At 41.5% G+C, this 19,840-nt stretch overlaps 1 protein-coding gene across 9 annotated transcripts in view; it reads right to left on the bottom strand.

Moving 5' to 3' along the window:
• Positions 1-8,664: 8,664 nt before the first annotated feature.
• The window catches only part of GRM5 (glutamate metabotropic receptor 5), a 282,158-nt gene continuing 270,982 nt past the window's right edge, over positions 8,665-19,840 (bottom strand). For 2 of the 9 annotated variants that reach the window (XM_075266188.1, XM_075266192.1), the window contains 2 exons: positions 17,610-17,660; positions 8,665-9,985 (listed from right to left, as the gene is read on the bottom strand). In XM_075266188.1, the coding sequence (XP_075122289.1) occupies positions 9,166-9,985; positions 17,610-17,660 (871 nt within the window). In that variant the 3' untranslated portion in view covers positions 8,665-9,165. Of the gene's footprint in view, positions 9,986-17,609; positions 17,661-18,299; positions 18,315-19,840 lie in introns of all 9 variants that reach the window. The other 7 variants (XM_075266191.1, XM_075266193.1, XM_075266194.1 and 4 more) reach the window with 6 other exon arrangements.

Raw genomic sequence — 19,840 nt, 5'->3', positions numbered from 1 at the left:
CAAGGCCTGAAGCCTAGAAGTCTGAAACCTGCGCTGGAAGAAGAGGACGTTGCTGACGAAGATGGAGGCGGTGCTGGAGAGTTCTCTGGCAGCATTGGGGACGCCCCCAGTGCTGCAAGAGAACTCATTTACATACCGACAAAAACGGGATTTTAGGCGAACTTCGGCACAGAGAAGACAACGAAAGGCAGGAGAAGTATAGCCTTTCTTAAGGCTATTCCGACGTGTTTACGATAAAAAAAGTGATTGAATGATAGGATCCCTTTAATTTCACATTTTTGTGTCGCTATCTCAGAAGTTTCCCCATACTCTATACATAATAGACACGATGGGGGTCATATGGGAGAACAAAGGTAAGACTGGTTGTCTTAGACATCAGTGATCGGTGCTCAGTCTTACCAAAATTTTCACTATAGAATATAATTTATAGGAATCGATATATACTAAAAAAGTTTGGACTAGGCGGTATAATGTAGTGCTATACTGTACATTAGCTCTTTCAGCTTGATCCATATAGAATAGTAAAGTGTAAAATAGAACAAACTTATATAAATGTTACATTTACTAAAATATACAAATAAAACACAAGTAGAATGTGGGCCATGGCAGTGATATTGTGCTGGTATCGTCTGACACTGATGCCGAGGAGTGGTGTGGGTTTTGTCATCCTAACTGTGATGCCAAGTGACAGTGTTCTGGTGTCACTTGTGGTTATAATGATCCTGGTGACAAGTGTCACCCATGCAACATCTCTGCCAATTATCTGTAATTCCAACTGCGAGCTACTGCTGAGACGTCTCTGGTATCGGACCTCACAGCGACAAGTGTACCCAGGGCACTGGGTGGGAAACCAAGTATGAAATTCACCTGTAACTATTGTGTTTAGAATTATTTTGTAGATTCATATTCGGGCAATATGTATAGAAATGGCAATATTGCTATAATTATGTCAAAACTGGGGTTGAGCCGATCTTGAGATTTCAGGATCGATTTTAAAATGCGATTTCCGATCATTTTCCAGCCGATCCCGATCGTGAAATTTGCTCGATCGCCAATCGGGATCCCGATTGCCAAATCCTATTCATGATATATACATGAATTGGGTTGAGCCGATCTTGAAATAACCTCCGACCTCGATCCCGCTGGAAAAGATCGGGATTGGAATCGTGATCATGAAATTTACTCGAACGCCGATCGAAATCTGATCTTTTCCGATCCCCTAGTCAAAACACTACAACTGCTGGCGACATCCACATCACCATGTATGAGAGAAGTGGTGGCAGTGCCAGAACCCTATAGATTTCAAGATCAAAAAGTTGAATAAATTGCAATTTTGTTTCATTTTAGGATCATTCTACCTGATTTGAACCCAAAAGATCCCTTGAAGGGAGTCCACCACTTTGCCCTAAGCATATCCAAGGCAACCACCACATTACACAGCGCATTACAATGATAACAATATAGGTCACTTTGGTAGACTTGGAGAAAAACAACTTTGAAGTCCTATGCAAATGAGGTACTTGGTGCATTGGGGGCGGGCCTTCCGTCCTGGGTGCACTGCTCTTTCTGCTTAAGTGGGATGGATGATGTCATAGCAGTGGCAGCAGTGATAAAGGTAGGAGGGAAGGGAGCAACATGTTGGCTCAGTGGTTAGCATTGCAGCACTGGAGCCCTGGGTTCAAATCCTGCCAAGGACAATATCTGAAAGGAGATTGTTTGTTCTCCCTGTGCTTGCGTGGATTTCCTCCCATACGCAAAAGAAATACTGATTAAGAAAAATGTACATTGTGAGCCTTGTATGGGGTCACAATCTACAAAAAAAGGTAGGTTGGAGTAAGGGTCTCAGTGGCAAGAGCAGTGTTATAGGGAGCTATAGACCCGTCCCCAGTGCATCAATTGGCTCATTTGCATAAAACCTCATAGTTCTTTTTCTCCAAATCTAGAAAAGTGACTTACATAACAATGGTATGATGTTTATCACTGTAATGTGCTCTGTAACATGGTGGTGAGGGTTCAATATTCTTGGGGGAGGCGATAGGGGATAGACTCCATTTTAAGGAGTTGTCTGTCCAGTAAAAATTTTTTAGACAAGCTCAGAAAGCTGTACTAAAATTTTTTTTAAAATTCATACTCATCCTGTTCTGATGCTCCCAAGGTCCCCTACTGGTTTCTACTTCTTGGTCCTTATCAATACATCGAAATGATCCCTTTCTCCCATCTCACAAGTGATTGGCCAAGACACGGAAATAAAGACCAGTGTGGAATCCAGAGACCATCAGAATAGGATCGGTGAGGTATGTATTTGGTTTTTTGTACATCATTCTGATTAGGGTTGAGCCGATCTTGAGATTTCAGGATCGATTTTAAAATCCAATTTCCAATAATTTTCCAGCCAATCCCGATCGTTAAATTTGCTCGATCGCTGATTGGAGTCCAATCTTTTCCGATCCCGATCGCTCACCCCTAGTCAATGCTTCTCTATGGGAAAAGTCCCTTTTATGGTTGAGTCGATCTTGAGATTTCAAAATCCAATTTCCGATCATTTTCCAGTCGATCACAATCGTGAAATTTGCTCGATTTTTTTCCGATCCCGATCACTCAACCCTAATACTGAACCTTTTCTAAATAATTTTTATTAACTAGACAATATCACTTGTTATCAGATTCAATATCAGATTTTTATTTTATTATGTTTAGGAATAATCTGTGCGCCTTTAAAAATTTCAAATATTTTTAACAATTCTATAAAATTAGAATGACTAATAATAATATTAAAAATATTGGAAAAATTGGAAAAATTAAGGGGATCTTGCAAGTCTATAAATTAAATAGCTGATATGTTCACAGACAACTTTGTAAAATTTTTGTAATTTTTTTTTTTTACCCAATTTTTCCACTTCCATTTTGATTGTAAAGATAGACGATAATGGTTCAATCTGTCTTCAATTCTCTCCCACAGACTTAATGTTTACAAAGTGACTATTGCTGAGCAATGGCACAGTATGCCACGCCGTACAACGGCGGAATAGATATCAGAAATAGGACAAAAAAAAAGAACAGAAGTTAAAGGGACTATCCGAAACTCACTGCAGAAAAATAGGAATTTTCCTTTAAACCTCAAACAGATTTGTCAAATAATTCTATGAATGTCACCGTTCTGAATACATAAGAGTAACACCAAGCCAATAACTCATATATGTCTATAGATATACATCATACACTCATGGCTGCCGTAGACATCTGTGCTGATCCTAAATCATAAAGGAAAAAACATGAAAAAATAACTATTTGAAATATCGGAATATTTCCATTTTTTGAATTATGGATTATTTAGATATAATATCTTTAATCTGTCTTTAGGTTTTAAAATACATTTTATAGAGTTAACTCCAAAATTAAATATATGTATATTTTGTATTAAGTAATATTTTGTTCTATTAAGAATATTTTTTTCTTTTTCTTTGCACTAATATAGTTGGATTTTACGGGTGAAAACTTTTTTTTTTTTTTTTTTTAAATTAAAGTTAAAGCGATTGTCCAACCAATGCAAGGTTTTGCGAACAGACTGAGAATGGTATAAAATAATAGAACAAGTGATACTTTATCGTTCCTGACACTTTTTTTGACTCCTCCCACTTCCTGCTACCACTTAGCACACAGGAAATGACTATTCAGCCAATCACTAGATGCAGTGGTGTCCCACTTCAGCTAGTGATTGGCTGCGCAGCATTTCCTGTTGAGAGGGAGCAGGTAGTGGAGACTGGAAGTGAAGGGACATCGGTTATAACTTATTATTTTAGTCCATTTTTAGGCTGATGTTAAAGGGATCCTATCATATAAACCCTTTTTTTTCTGAGTAACACGGCGGAATAGCGTTAAGAAAGGCTATTTGTCTCCTACCTTTCGTTATCTTCTCGGCACCACCGTTCCGTAGGAATCCCAGTTCTTGTCAGTATGCAAATGAGTTATTTTGCAGCACTGGGGGCGGGCCCCAGCGCTCAAACAGCACTGGGGGCATCCCAATGCTGCAAGAGAACTCTCTCCAGCGCCGCCTCCATCTTCGTCAGCAGTGTCCTCTTCATCCTTTTCTTACGGTGGTAGCTTGTAACTTCTAGGCCTCGGGCCTTTTGCAGAGCAGGCCCAAGGCCTACCACAGGCCACGAGAAAATGGCCGCTTGCACAGTATTGTAAGTGGTCATTTTTTCGTGGCCTGTGGGCAAGCACAGTCTGCTCTGCTCAAGGCCCGAGGCCTAGAAGTTACAAGCCACCGCCCTAAGAAGAGGATGAAGAGGACGCTGCTGATGAAGATGGAGGTGGCACTGGAGAGAGTTCTCTCGCAGCATTGGAGATGCCCCCAGTGCTGTTTGAGTGCTGAGGCCCACCCCCAGTGCTGCAAAATAACTCATTTGCATACTGACAAGAACTGGGATTCCTACGGAACGGTGGCGCCAGGAAGATAATGAAAGGTAGGAGACGAATAGCTTTTCTTAAGGCTATTCTGATGTATTACTTAGAAAAAAAAGGGTTTATATGATAGGTTCCCTTTAAAAATTTTGGCTGTCAATTACGCGAAGGATATGAAGGAGTAAGAAAGTATGGGAAGGGAAGCAAGTGGACAGAAGGGATGGTGGGTGGTTGAGAACAAAGTGATAGGGTAGACAGAAAGGGAGAGTTGGAGGAAGGAAGGGAAAGAAAGAATGAGAAGATGGAGAAAGAGAGAAGGAAAGAACACAAATGTACGAGTAACTATGGAAGGAAGAAGAATAGAGCATGATGGAAGAAAGGAAGGAAGAACTGGAAGGTAGGAGGAGAAAAGGGAGAGATAGGTAAGAAGAAATAATGAGAAGGAGAGAAGAAAGGAATGATGGAAGAAATAAAGTGTAGAAATAGGCAGGATGGGTAAGAAAAAAGGCATTAGGCGGGGGCTCACATGGTGTAAGGGTAGGTTCACACGGGGTTTTTTGGTCAGGATTTTGAGACCATATCCGCCTCAAAATCCTGACCAAAAAGATGGCTTCCATTGAAATCAATGGGAGACGGTCAGTTCTTTTCTCCGGGAGCCGTTTGTTCCGGCTCCTGGAAAAAAGAAGCGAGATGCTCATTCTTCCAGGCGAATTCGCCTTGGGACATCCACCTGAAGACACTCCCTCCTCCCGACTAGGCCCATTCATTTGGGCCTAATCCGGAGTGGAGTGCGCAACTGGATGCCGATGCACTTCATCCGGTCACAGCTACCCGTATTTTGTCCGGAACCTGAGACCGCCTCCGCCTCGGGTTCCGGACCAAAAAAACCCATGTGAACTTACCCTAAGTGTTTTACAGTTACTGCACTTTTTTTTTGCTGCGGCCCACTATGTTGGGTCTTCGCCTTGGTGTGGAAAAAATAGAGAGATGGACAGACAGTGGGTGGAATGGAAAGAATTAAGAAATCGAGGAAGAATAGGAATGGGCGGGGGGTAACGAAGTAGGCAAATCATTCGTATCGAAAGGGATATTTTCTTCAAAGTTTATCAAAAATACCTATTACTTTCCTTACTTTGTTAGAAAATATTTCAGAAAAATCCTCAATGATATTTTTTGTTAAAATAAAACATTATGCAAAGAGGAAACAGAAATCGTAAATTGAGAATGCCATAGAATACAAAAATTTGTTTTTCTAAATTTTGAACTTATTTTTATAGGGGATGTTTTTGGGTGGCTAAATCAAGTCTACAAGTCTGAAATCCTCTGTAGATTCAGTCTCATTCCTACTGTCCCCAAGGTGGTCACTCTACATAATGCAGAACTGCAATAAATTTTTAATTTCTCATCAAACCCTTGACCAATTGTTATGTTTTATTTCATATTAAATCATTATTGCTAGAATTTTGTATTCATTTCAGTGTTCGACTCACCACCATATAACTTCTATTTTCCGACAATTTTGCCAAAAATTGCCCAATTATGGAAATTAAATTCTAAAATAATTCTTCTGATCTGCTAATTTTTTTCCATTGGGATTTAGAGGGCTGTACAGAATTGGAAAAAACATGGTTTCTTTCTTCCAGAAGCCTTACCACTCCTGTCAATGGTTTGTGTCTGGCCCGATAGCTCAGTTCCAAAGGGAGTAGGGTTGACGGTCAAGTGGCAATACCACACTCAACCTTTAGACATGAGTGGCACACTTATGGAAGACATCACTCATATTTTCCAGTCCTGTACAACCTCTTTATGTGTATTTAATGCCAATGAACATAAAACCTCCTGCTACGTAACATTTTTGTTTTTACCTACCTTATTTCACTTTTCGTACAAACAATGACACCGACAAACAGAATTACATATCACAATATACTTTGAAATGTATTCCATAATATACAATATAGTTTAGTATATTTGTTGCGTTACTTTATATGCTTCTGGAATGTATGATAAAATATAAATTCACAGTATTTTTTAGAGTACTTTTTGCCTCCGTATGAAGAAGGTAGCCTTTTTGTGGTACAAAATTCCTGGGACTGGTCCAGTTGGGGTATGGAGATTTTCTTATGGGCAAGGCTCAATTAAGCACATTAGCTCTTCTCCATAAGAAGAAAAAACTATGTTGAATTGGCCATACTGGACCATGGTTTTGAGAAGGTACCATAATTGAACTGGGGTTCCTTTGGCCCACTAGAGGTGATTTTTTTTCCGAGGGCCACCGTCCATTTACACAGGACCTGGACATCCAATTTTAATTGAATTTTAGGCTTTGTTGACATCATACACACAAGAAATATCAATAAGATCTAATAGGTTACTTGTGTATCAAGCCATGAGAAGTAAACCCTAGTGCCAAATGGGCGGGCTTCTGAATCCAATGGGGACACAGCATGGACCCTCTGGTAGGCCATCCCAACCCTATATATAGAATTAGTCTACGATCATCAAGACCTATCACTTACGAAATTTTGTTCCTTTTTGACCACAAAAAGACTACCTTCTTTTGCAATATCTACAATTTAATGGGGTTGTCCAGCAGGGAATTTTTTTTTTAAATAAAATTTTATTTTATAAGTTTTTCTATATATTCTATAAATTAAAAAAATTACAAAAGCAATAGTCACCTCTCGATACACCTTCCAACTCTTACTGGCTCCCCATTGATTTTTTTACTTTCTGGTTCCGACAGGTAGTCCATGGCCATGGTCAAAGAAATAGAGATTGGTGGGGGATAATCGGAGCAACGAGGGACCGATGAGGTAAGTTCTAGTTTTTTATATCTATGTATTTAACCCATTCTACTGTTAGGGTAAGTTCACAGAGTTTTTTGGTCAGAGTTGAGGTTACCTTAAAACCCTGACCAAAAAGACGGCTCCCATTGAAATCCGTTTCTTCCAGCTCCCGGAAAAAAAGAAGCAAAATATTAATTCTTCAGGCCGTTTCGCCTCGCGATTCGGCCTGAAGAAACTCCCTCCTCTGGACTAGGCCCAATCATTTGGGCCTAATCCGGAGTGGAGCGTGCACCGGCTTTCAATCGCGACGTCCCGACTTTTGGATCGGAACTTGAGGCGGCCTCCACCAACGTGTGAACTTACCCTTCAACTTTTCCCTGATGGACAACCCCGTTAAAAAAAAAATACCACTTTTTCTTCCTCTATTTTCTTTCATACACAACATTCCGGACACAATCTTATCGATACCCATAATTCTACATTCCACTTTAAGGCTATTTCCATTGTCATCACCTGCAAAAAACAAAAAGAAAAATAAAAACACTATCCTTTGTATTATTATATTTGGCACCTGAGGATAGTCGTCAGAAAATGGATATTTTATAAGAATTACGTCGATCATTTTTGAATAATTTTTTGTATTTTTTTTTCCATTGCTTCGAAATGATAACAAAGTTCTTGAAATATACAAAAAAAAATAACAACATCCTATTCATGTATGATACTAAACACGTCTACGTTTTCATCTAGGATGGACGAAAAAATCCTGGTTTTAAGGAGATGTAATCCTTACTTTGTATTGCTTTGAAATCCAAATTCGGTCACAGTTCAAGGTTAAAATAATATACAAAGAGCCAAGCCACCGAAAAACCCCGGCTTTACGGTTATTATAGTAAAGGAATTCAAGGCTTCGACACAATGTATTAAAAGCTATGCCAAGAACGTAAGAGTTTTTAGGTTTATTCGAGTAGCACTGTTTGTTTTTTTGTGATTTTTTTTTTCCTATTTTTTTTTTTACATGCAAAAAAAAAGCAACGAAACACAAATATTGGTAGTCGATAAAAAAAATCGTTAGAAAAAAAACAAAAAAGCATTCAACACATAGGGATGCAAGAACACCATAAACAATTCTCCTATAAATGTTATATTCACCAAAAAAAAAACAAATTACAAAACAGTACTCCAAAAAAATATTTTTTGCTACTTTTTTTTTTTTTAGTATTGTCGGCAACACGGTGAAAAAAAAAAAAAAAAGACAATATAATTCATTGTTAATAAATTCTAGTCCGATGTTTTTTTGTTTTTTTTTGTAACCGATCAAAGGTTAATGGATGAAAAATATTTACAAAAAAAAAAAACACAACATGTTGCGCCTTGTGCCCTATATCGTACATAGTCGTCGTTACCGCGGAGAGTCAGCTTATTCGTGATGGGTATCGAATATTCGATACGGATCGAGAAGCTCTTTTTATTTTTTTGTTATAGTCTCTTCATACAAAATTGCCTGCCATTTTGGTCCCAGATTTTTTGAGTCTTTTTTTTTTTTTTTTAAAGAAAATGTACATTCATGTTTGGTCTTCTAATCTTGACAAAAGATCAAGGTTCACTTCTGGGAAGAGAATCAAAAGCAAAACAAGACAATATATTTTACAGTTGATTACAATCCACTCTGTTCAAAAAAAAATAATTTTTTTTTTTTTCAAAAACAGCCAACTTTAACATTATAATCAAAGCACTTATTATACTCTCCTACTCTCTGCGTCCGACTCCTTACCAGCCCTCAAGTGTTTCTTAAAGACCATGTTTTAAGGCCACTCTAAAAACAACTGCTCTGCGTGGGGGAAGATGGGACCTTGGATCTGACACTGCCTTTAAGGAGCACCAGTTGCCGATGCAAACAAGGTCTGTGAAACCCTCCCCCTATCGTGTATATGCGCTGCCATTTTCCATATCTGACTAGTATAATTTACATTCACAACGAGGAAGAACTTTGAGAGTAGTCTCTCAAGATCATGTTGTCATACTTAGGAGATGACGGGGTGCAAAGAGCTGATTCTGAAACTGGGGAGCTAGGGGAAGTGCTTTCTGAGTCAATGGAGTCTCTAAAAGGAGAAGGTGGTGTTAAAGCCACCAACTCCTCAACATCTTGCTTTACTACGGGTGCCACTGTCGTGCTATCTTTGACGCTGTCAGAAGAGGACTTTCTGGCAGAAACTGACCCACCGTTAAATTCAATGGCCGGGGCTGGCTGGATCTCTGCAAAGGTGGTCATAGCGGTGGGAAGTTGGATCTCCCTTGGAATCAGGTAGGAAGAACATAAAGGGGTGGGCACCAAGGTTCCTTGTGTGTTAGAAGAAAGCATCATGGAGTTTAGCTCACTGATATTGGCGGTGAACCGGGTCACAACATTACTGATTTGGTCCATTAAGGAACCTTGAGAAGAACCACTTCGTTGGGCGGTATCGGAATGGAAAGATGGGATGTCATCGTCTGTCCGGGTGACGGAAGCAGCTCTCTGGCTTACAGTACTGATAGGAGACGGTGTCTGCGGTCGGTACTGGACTGGATAATGCTCCTCGGCTTCGGAAACATCATACAGCATTTTGGCACTGGACTCGGGGAAGGAGGTGCTAATGTATCGGTTCTCCGTGCTGCTCTTAGAGAAGGGCTTAATGACAGCCGTCTGGTTGGTACTATCCTTTTTCTTGACGTGGACAGAAAGACGCTGCCATAGATGTTGACCCCGGTTGCTCTTCTCATTTTGTGCCCAAGTAACGGATTTTCCATTAGAGCTGAAACAAATCAAAGGATTACGTAAGAAAAAAACAAGTTGCGTTAAATTTTGTCTTTGTTGACAATTGTATCTTCCTATAAAGTTCCATAAAGTTTTGTTTGTTTTATGCTTTTTAACGATGTTTTCAGCCACAGGAACCAGTTGGGTCTTTCCCAAAACTGCTTGTCCCTATAGCTACATCTCCTACCAATGTTATTATACATAATAGGGGCGGCTTAAAAGAGATGTGTCTTCAGAAAATTTCAATTTCAACGTAAATCCAATTGGATATTGAAGATATTTTTGGAATTTTTGGTGAGTTTTTAAAAATTTTCATGTTATTATCAATATTCTAGCGACTCCCATCCCGTCCATTGACTTATTTACATCCATGCAGCCCACTATTATCATTTCGAGGACGTATATGCACACTGAGATTTTTAGTCAGGATTTTGAGGCCGTATCCGCCTCAAAATCCTGACCAAAAAGAGGGCTACCATTGAAATCAATGGGAGTCGGTCAGGTCTTTTTTTCCGGGAGCCGTTTCTTCCGACTCCCGGAAAAAAGAAGCGAGGTGCTCATTCTCATACCGTTTCGCCTTGCGATTCGGCCTGATGACACTCCCTCCTCCGGACTAGGCCCATTCATTGGGCCTAATCCAGAGCGGAGGGCGTGGCTGGATGCCGGTGTGGTACAGTCATGGCTACCCGACTTTTGGTCCAGAACCTGAGCCAGCCTCCGCCTCAGGTTCCGGACCAAAAAACTCCGTCTGAACTTACCCTTCCCTTCCCTTAACCTTCCCTTCCCATTTCCCTTACTTTTTTGTTTACATTGTTTACACGCCATGGACGTCTGCAACTTTTTTTCTGTAGAGTTTTATGCTTATCATCACACTGATGCTCACCACTAGCATTAAGTCAACAGGGTCTGTTCCAGACAGTTGGGTCTATCACTTAGGCCGGGTTCACACGGAGTATTCTGGCTCGTCATTTGGTACGTAGACGCAAAATCACGGCTGCAAAATAGTGCCGCGTGTACGGTACCGGCTCCCATTGAAAACAATGGGAGCGTATACGGCCCGCAAATCCTCCCACGGCGTCTACGTACCAAATGACGAGCCGGAATACTCAGTGTGAACCTGGCCTTATGGTCTACCCCTAATAAACAGGAAGTGACAGGTTATTTTAGGCTTGGTGGTAAGAGTTGGAATGTTTGGATGTTGGAGGTTTTTATAATATGGATTATAACATTTAAAATTAAAAACATCACCAAAACTTCTTTAAAGTGGTCATCCCGTTATGGACACTTTTCACCTATCCAGGACAGGGGATAAGTGCTAACTATGGGTCCCCCAGTGATCGGGAGGACAGGGGACCGAAAATCCCCCTAAGGCCTTTTTTTGACTGTAGCACCAGTGAGTTTACTTGACTGGCACTCCATTCACGGATATGGGACGCGTGTAGCCCCTTAGAAGTGAATGGAGAGACAGTCACGCAATCGCATTGGCTCTCCAGTCACAAGGAGGCCTTAGGAGGACTTTTGGTTGCCCATTCTACTGATCACTGGGGAACCCATTGTTGAGCCTCCAGTGATCCACTTATCACCTGTCCTGTAGATAGGGGATAAGTGTCCATAACGGGAAGACCACTTTAAACATTCACCAAACTGACATCTAAAATTGATCACATACATTATATTAATGTCAGTGAAACCCAATTTAGTGGAATTGGTTGGCCATTCGATATATTTGGGAGTTCCTGAACTATCCCCAAAGCTGATATGCATACGCACCTTAGAAAAGAATGCATGTGTATACGGGATAGCTGCTAGTTAAACAAGTGTTCCCCCATTGACCATATGATGTATATGGCTATCTTAGACTTCAGATATAGAACCTATATATGTATGTATAGAAAATGGGCTCTCCGGGATATAACTGAACTATGGTCTAAACTAAGGTACAGTCTACACCCATAACCCCAATAAGGAGGTGGAGTCCTGCATAGGAATCCTCAATTTGAAGCCCTCAGAATGGGCAATTGTTCACAGACATACTGGGGGATGTAACTGGAGTTCTCAACAGAAAACAAGAGTGGGCAGAATGGAATAACCCAACCATAGTAAAGTCAGAAATTGGACACAAAAGTTGTTAAATGGTGGACCAACGAGGAAGCCAAGGGACCTACCAAAAAACTGACTGAAATCAGAACCATAGGGGTAATCAGAACCACAAAATGGACAGGAATTTCAGAGTTGTTCCAAACAGTATTGAATCGAAAGATAGTATTAGATCAGGCAGACAGAAACCAAATGAGGTAAGGTCTCCAAAATCTTCTAGACTGTGACATCACTGGAAAAAAATTCCAAGTGGAAAAGAGGTAATGATTTTGCCATGGTTGGAACTAAGTTCCAGTCCTATCAGTGCAAATTTTTGAGAAATTGGAAATTGGGAGAATTGGAAATTGGGAAATTGGAAATTAAGGGCACATCAACTTTTTTCAATTTTTTCAATGTTGCATTCTGAAAGTCATAACTTTTTCAGGTTTCTTTTTTTTCTGGAGTTGTATTTGTACACAGTATGATTTTTGGGGCGATTATATTATTTTGATACATTTATACAAATAGCATGTTACCTTTAGGGGGCATTCACACGGAGTAACGCCAGGCGTGTATCACAGCCGTACACGCCGGCGTTACCGCAGACTGCGGAACACTTCCCATTCACTTCAATGGGAGCGCTTGTAACAGCGGCGTTTACAAGCGCTCCCATTGAAGTGAATGGGAAGTGTTCGGCAGTCTGCCGTTACGCCGGCGTGTACAGCTGTGATACACGCCCGGCGTTACTCCGTGTGAATGCCCCCTTATTCTGCGGGTCAGTACAACTACAGCAGTACCTAATTTATAGAGATTTTTTGTACATTTTTTGCAATAAAAACATTTTTTTTTATTTAAAAAAATCGGTTGTTTTTGCATTGCCATTCTCTAAAAGATATTTTTTTAATTTTTTTTTCAAATCTGGAATTTTTATAGCTTCTTGAGGAACAATTCACATACATAGTAACTAGGGTTGAGCCGATCTTGAGATTTCAGGATCGATTTTAAAATCCGATTTACGATCATTTTCCAGCCGATCCCAATCGCGATCGTGAAATTTGCTCGATCGCTGATCGGGATTTGCTCTTTCCCGAACCCGATCGCTCAACCCTACCAATAACATAGTACATAAGGCTGGCTAATTGTAGCCAAACTTTTTTTTATACTACTTTATTTTACATCCCCATTTTCCAAAAGCCACGAGTTTCTAATTCCTCTACAAATGGAGCTAGTTAAGGCTGAGGAGAAGCAGCTTTTTTGTTGCAAATTTTGCTGTGGTTTTATGAGCCAAACCTAGGCGTGTCTGCAAAAGGAATGTAAAATATATAGAAAGCTCTTATACTTCTCCTTTCTTCTCAACCCACTCCTGGCTTTGGCTCAAAAAACTACAGCAAAATCTGCCACCAAAAAAGCCTTAGGGTAAGTCCACATAGAGTTTTTTGGATCGGAGGCAGAGGCTGCAAAAAATGGGTCACTGCAGCTGAATGCCAGTGCACTGCACCGGCATTCAGCCACACGCTCTGCTCCGGATTATAGGCCCAATGAATGGGCCTTGTCCGGAGGGTGGAGTTTCTTCAGGCCGAATCGCGAGGCGACTCGGCCTGAAGAATGAGCTTCTTGTGGCTCCTGAGTGGCTCTGATTGATTTCAGTAGGAGCCGTCTTTTTGGTCAGGGTTTTGAGGTGATTACGCCCTCAAAATCCTGACCAAAAAAACTACATGTGAACTTACCCTTAGGGTAGGTTCCCATTCATTTCAGTGGGAGCCAGTCACTTCCATTTTCCGTGAGCGTTATTTTCCAACTCACGGAAAAAAGACCAAGCTGTCCTTTTGTGCCGCAGATTCCGCAGCTGAATCAGCTGAGGATGTCCGCAGCACGAGACTCCCCTCCCGACTAGGCCCATTCATTTGGGCCAAATCTGGAGTGGAATGCCGCGACTAGATGCCGGTGCACTGCAAAGTCATCCAGTCGTAGCTAGCCGTTTTTTGGACTGAATTCTGAGGCGGCCTCATAGTCAAAATCCGGCCCAAGAAACCCTGTGTGAACCCAGCCTTAATCTGAATTCACACAGTGTTTTTTGTGCCGGATTTTGACGTGTAATCCATGTCAAAATCTGCCTCCAAAAAACGCCTCACAATTGACTTCTACGGGATCCGCAAGCTTTTTTTTTTTCGCTAGCGTTTTTTTTTCTGCTAACGGAAAAAATAAGCGACCTGACCTTTCTTTAGGCAGATTCCACCTGAAAAAAACAATAAGAGTCAATGGGTTTTTGCAAAAACTGCTCCAAAAACCACTATGTTTTTATGATGGTTCATTGTAACATCTCTGCCTGTTCGGGCCTCTGCGCCACCCTCTGCTCGCATGCTGCGGTGCCGGAGGCGTGTGCAGTTTGACAATTTGCTTAAGGTTTTTAGTTGCACTGTGTGAACACGGCTCTGTCCTTAATTGGATTTGCACCACACCCGTCTTCTGCCAAGGTTACCTCTGTTCATTAAGTGGTTAATCTGTCTTGCCTGTGATTGACAGCTTTTCTTCCTGTCAGGTTCTGGGCGGGTTCTTCCTTCCCTATTTAGTCTTGGCTCACAGTCACACTGGTGCCGGTTATTGCCCTTGCTTTCTGGTATCGCTTGCTGTTATTTACTTGTATGCTTATCCTTGACCTCTGGCTTCCTACTGACTATTCTCTTGACTCCGATTTGGCACTGCATCGCTCTCTTGTTACCGAACCCTGGCTAGCTGACCTCCCTTTGTTGTTGTGCGTCTTGTCTGCGTTTTGTGTTTCACGTATTCAGGGAGGGTTTGTCCTCGTGGTTGTCGCCTATCACCTAGGATAGGGTCTGGCAATAGGAAGGGAAAGTGGGGGGCTTCAGTTTAGGGCTCACTGTCCCTTGTGCCCCTCCCTCCAGGGTTCACCAGCAGCTTCTGGGGAATTATCATCTGCTATTCCCTAACATTCATACACTGAGCTGGAGCAAATAAAACTAAAAACGCTTCAAAAAAGGCCTCATGTAAAAAACGCGTAAAAAAACTCTCCAAAAAACCCCATGTGAATTCAGACTTAGCCTTTTTAAAAAGTACTAATTCTCCTACAATAAAAAGGCCCTAAGGCTAAGGTCCTTTTTTATTGTGGGTCAAAAAGTATTTTTTATTAGTGCATTTGTACACTTTTATTTTTTTATACAGTGAAGTTTTTAAAAAGAATTTTTATGTTTTTAATTTTATTTTTTAATTTTTTTATTTTTTCATTTTAAAGAGGACCGTTCATGTCCTCGGGCACATACAGTTTTATATACTGCTAGAAAGCTGCCAGTGCTCTGAATTCAGCGCACTGACAGCTTTGCCGTTATGTGCCCGGGGCATGAGATATCTGTGCCGTTACCGATATCTCTTCACTGTCAGAAGGGCGTTCCTGATAGTCTAGTTGGGCCCCTCCTGACAGTACTCGTCCATAGATTAGTACTTTGGAAGGGGGGGAAGGCATTCCTCCCAGCTTAGCGTCATGGCTGGGCGGTAAGGAACAACCCTTCAGTGAGTACCGAGCTATGAACGAGTACTGTCAGGAGAGACGTTCCTCATAGCCCAGCTAGACTGTCAGGAACGCCCTTCTGACAGTGAAGAGATATCGGTAACAGCACAGATAGCTCTTGCCCCGGGGCATATAACAGGAAAGCTGACAGCGTGATGAATTCAGCTCACTGTCGGCTATCTAGCGGTATATAAAACCACATGTGCCCGAGGACATGAAAGGTTCTCTTAAAATCTTTTTTTTTTTACTTTCTTTTTGTCCCGGGGAAACACATCAGTGCTGGAAATCCTTTAGATGTCACATCACTACTAACCACCGCATCTAATGGGTTAGATACTCACGACTCTAGTGATCTCAGATTGTGAACGTTGCAGACTCCTGCTATCAACAGTGCCTGTTCAGTTCTTGAGTGGGTGCCATGTCCATGCCATAATAGTACACCATGATGCATTGGGACAATGGCCCAATCTGTAGTTTTTCCATGTGGCGTCCACATCATTCTACATCATGGAATTTCTTTATGGAAATGATATATGAGGTGCCCCATTCAGAGTGTTATAGGGTTTGACTCCAGCAAGGTCTTGTTTGTATCCCTTACTCAATTAGACTCACTCCAAATATTTAGAGATCCTGAACAAATCTTGAACACTTGTATGGACTCTGTGGGTCTGGTCTTTTTTGCTTGTCTGAAAGTAGCCCATAGAATAGTCTGTCATTGGTGGCTGACATGACAGGGGGTCAGATATAAAGGAAATCCCAGACCATAGCATAGTTTAAGATATTTAAGTCAAGGCTGTACCCAGAATAATAACACAACTGGGGATAAACTAGAATAAAAATAAGGTTCACACTAGCATCAGGTTTCCATCGTTTAGGTCCACATGGTGACCTGAAAGATGGAAACCCTATTCGCTTTGAACAGGACTTTTCTCTCCACCAATTTAAAGGGATTCTACCATTAAAATAAATTTTTTGTCCATCACACATAGGAATAGCCTTAAGAAAGGCTATTCTTCTCCTACCTTTAGATGTCTTCTCCGCGCCGCCATTCGGTATAAATCCCGGTTTTCTTCGGTATGCAAATTAGTTCTCTCACAGCACTGGGGGCGGTCCTCAGTGCTCAAACAGCACTGGGGGCGTCCCCAATACTACAAGAGAACTCTCCAGCGCCGCCTCCATCTTCTTCAGGAACGGCCTCTTCACCCGTCTTCTTCCGGGACTAGGGGCCTCGGGCAGAGCCGACTGCGCATGCCCACAGGATACAAGAAAATGGGCCTTACTGTGTAAGAGGCCATTTTCCTTGTAGCTACGTGAAGAGGCCATTCCTGAAGAGGATGGAGAGTTCTCTCGCAGCATTGGGGACCTCCCCAGTGCTGCAAGAGAACTCATTTACATACCGATGAAAACCAGGATTTATACCGAACGGCGGCAGTAGAAGAAGAATAGCCTTTCTTACAGCTATTCCGACGTGTGATCGCCAAAAAAATTGATTTTAATGGTAGAATCCCTTTAAGTGGAAACCTGGACGGAGATGGGCAGACCCTAGTGTGACCCTGTTGTAAGATCATAGAAAAAAGTGAGATGACGGAACCAGAGGGGAAATTGTGACCCAGAGACACAGGAGACATCACAGCAATTGGACAGACTAGCACAGCAACCAAGGATAGAGTCAGGATAGGAACATATAAGCTCATCCAACAAATGCCTGAATGGCATCTCCAAGGACATGGCCGTGAGGAACAGAGGGCAACAGGCCTTGGTGCTGGAATAAGAAAAGTTGAGCTATAATTTGTATTACCATGGATGTCTACATGGTAGGCCGTAGCCTGTAGTGCAATAATCTAAGGATAGGTTCACACGTGTATTGGAAGCTCCATTTTGAGACTCCATTCCCAATTCCATCAAAAAGGCAGGAAAAAATGGTGCAACCTGCTGGCCTATTTATGTATGTTGTTGAAAAATTACGGACATCATGATCGTATCCTGACAAACCCCTTTACATTTAATAAGGTCCATCACATACCATTGATGTCCATCATGATCAGGCACTGCCAAAAATTTGGTTCTTTTGCTCCTATAATGGAACAGAAAAATGGAAACAGTAGCGCAGATGACTAGACCGAGTCTCAGTCACCCCCATTTTGTTGAAATAGTAGAATTTTTTTTTTCACGGTGTTAGATGCCAGTTTGATGTATGCTACTGTATTCATAGGGGGTTCCCCGTGACCTCCACCAACTAGTAGAATGAGGTGCCATAGCCCTATCATTGTCCAGGTGACAAGTATGGTTGGCCCAGTACCTAGATAAACTCCAACGATCATAGATAGATGCCTATAGTATACCAAGGATAGGTCATCGATTGAAAATCCTGGAACCCCTTGAAGGCTCAAATAAAACTGATGGCAATAGACACCATCATTTTCAAGGCACCGCCATATGTCTACAACTCTAGGTAATATATCCATTGTCATCTATTCCCCATTTGGTATGGATACCCTTTATAAATCAGGTATTCCATCGATCACCAATGAGTACACCACCACCAGTACTATGGATGTCTATTGTAAGACAAGGGACTAATAGGATCTACGTATTGACTACCATTCCACTAGAAGGGAAGAGTCGGTCATTAGGAAAGAAGGTAACATGGATAGGAAGAGGATTACAATGACATACAATGCTAGAATCCTACTGCTCCATACACTTTACTTACCATAAGAAACCCATACTTGAAAGAAAAGGACAAAAAACACAAATTTACAGAATTACACAGATGTTTTTGAAGTTTTCCCTAAGGCGGCCATGTTTTTTTTGTAGACAGGCAATACACAAAAGACATTTACTATGTATCGTTTTCTAGCGTTCCAATTTTTTAATTTTTTTTTTGTTCCATTAGATAATTTTTTTTTCCTGGGGGCCATCTAAAAGGATATCTGCCAACAATGTGGAGTGATGGTAGTCGTGGGTGTTTTCTAAGGGTTATCTGGTGGGAAAACTTTTTGACAAAAGGTTGATCGTTGGTTGAAGAAATTATATAAGCTATATTGCCCAAATTTCCTGACACTCCATGGGTCACATGCCAGTGTCTACTTTGTGGTTCCTCTTGACGCACCGGAGATGAGCACAGACTCGTCTCAGGTAGGGATTGGTTAAGTGCCATTTCCTGTATGTCAAGAGGGACTAGGAAGTAGATACCAGAAGAAGATAGACATCAGAAGTGGTGGAGGATTATGAGGTTGTGTTTTTTTAACCCATTTTGTCAAAAAATTTTCCCTGATGGACAACTTTTTTAAATGTCGTCTCTAAATTCATTAGTGATGAAACATAATTTCTCCTTATTAGGTGACAATTAATAAAAACATAAAGGGATCCTAACATGTAGGAATAGGCTTAAGAAAGGCTATTCTTCTCCTACCTACAGATATCTTCTCCGGGCCGCCGTTCGGTACATAATCCAGTTTTCGTTGGTATGCAAATGAGATATCTTGCAGCACTGTGGGCAGGCCCCAGTGCTCAAACAGCACTGGGGGTGTCCCCAATGCTGTGAGAGAACTCTACAGCGCCGCCTCCATCTTCTTCAGGAACAGGCTCTCTTCGCGTCTTCTTCTGGTGCTGACTTCAAACTTCTAGGCCTTGCTGACTGCCTCAGGCCTCGAAGACTTACAATACTGTGTAAGTGGCTATTTTCTTGTGGCCGGTGGGCATGCACAATCATCTTTGCTATAGGCCCCAGGTCTAGAATTTTGAAGCCAGCGGCAGAAGAAGATGGAGGCAGCGCTGGAGAGATCTCTCGCAGCATTGGGGACACCCCCATTGATTTTTGAGTGCTGGGACCCGCCCCCAGTGCTGTGAGAGAATTCATTTGCATACCAACATAAACCGGGTTGTAAACCAAACAGCAGCCTGGAGAAGACATCTAAAGGTAGGAGAAGAATAGCCTTTCTTAAGGAACAAAAAATTGAGATTTAATGATAGGATCCCTTTAAGGGGTTATACTTACCTACGTCTATATGGGTTTCCCATTTTGGACAATGCAATTTTCTTAGAAGAGTTACCCAAAAATTAAAAACTGTTTGAAGATTTTATAGACGTGCAGGGATCCAACAGAGATATATACTCCAAATAGCTGCTCTCTGCTTCAGGTAATTGATGGGTGGGCCAAATGGAAGGGTCTTTATTAAAGGGGTTGACTCAAGTTACTAAATTTAATTTGTCCAAAGGACCAGTGGAGTCCCTGTCCATCTTCAAAAAGCG

Source organism: Leptodactylus fuscus, chromosome 2 (genome assembly GCF_031893055.1).
Source record: "Leptodactylus fuscus isolate aLepFus1 chromosome 2, aLepFus1.hap2, whole genome shotgun sequence".
NCBI lineage: Eukaryota > Metazoa > Chordata > Amphibia > Anura > Leptodactylidae > Leptodactylus > Leptodactylus fuscus.
This window is presented reverse-complemented; position numbering and strand designations above follow the sequence as displayed.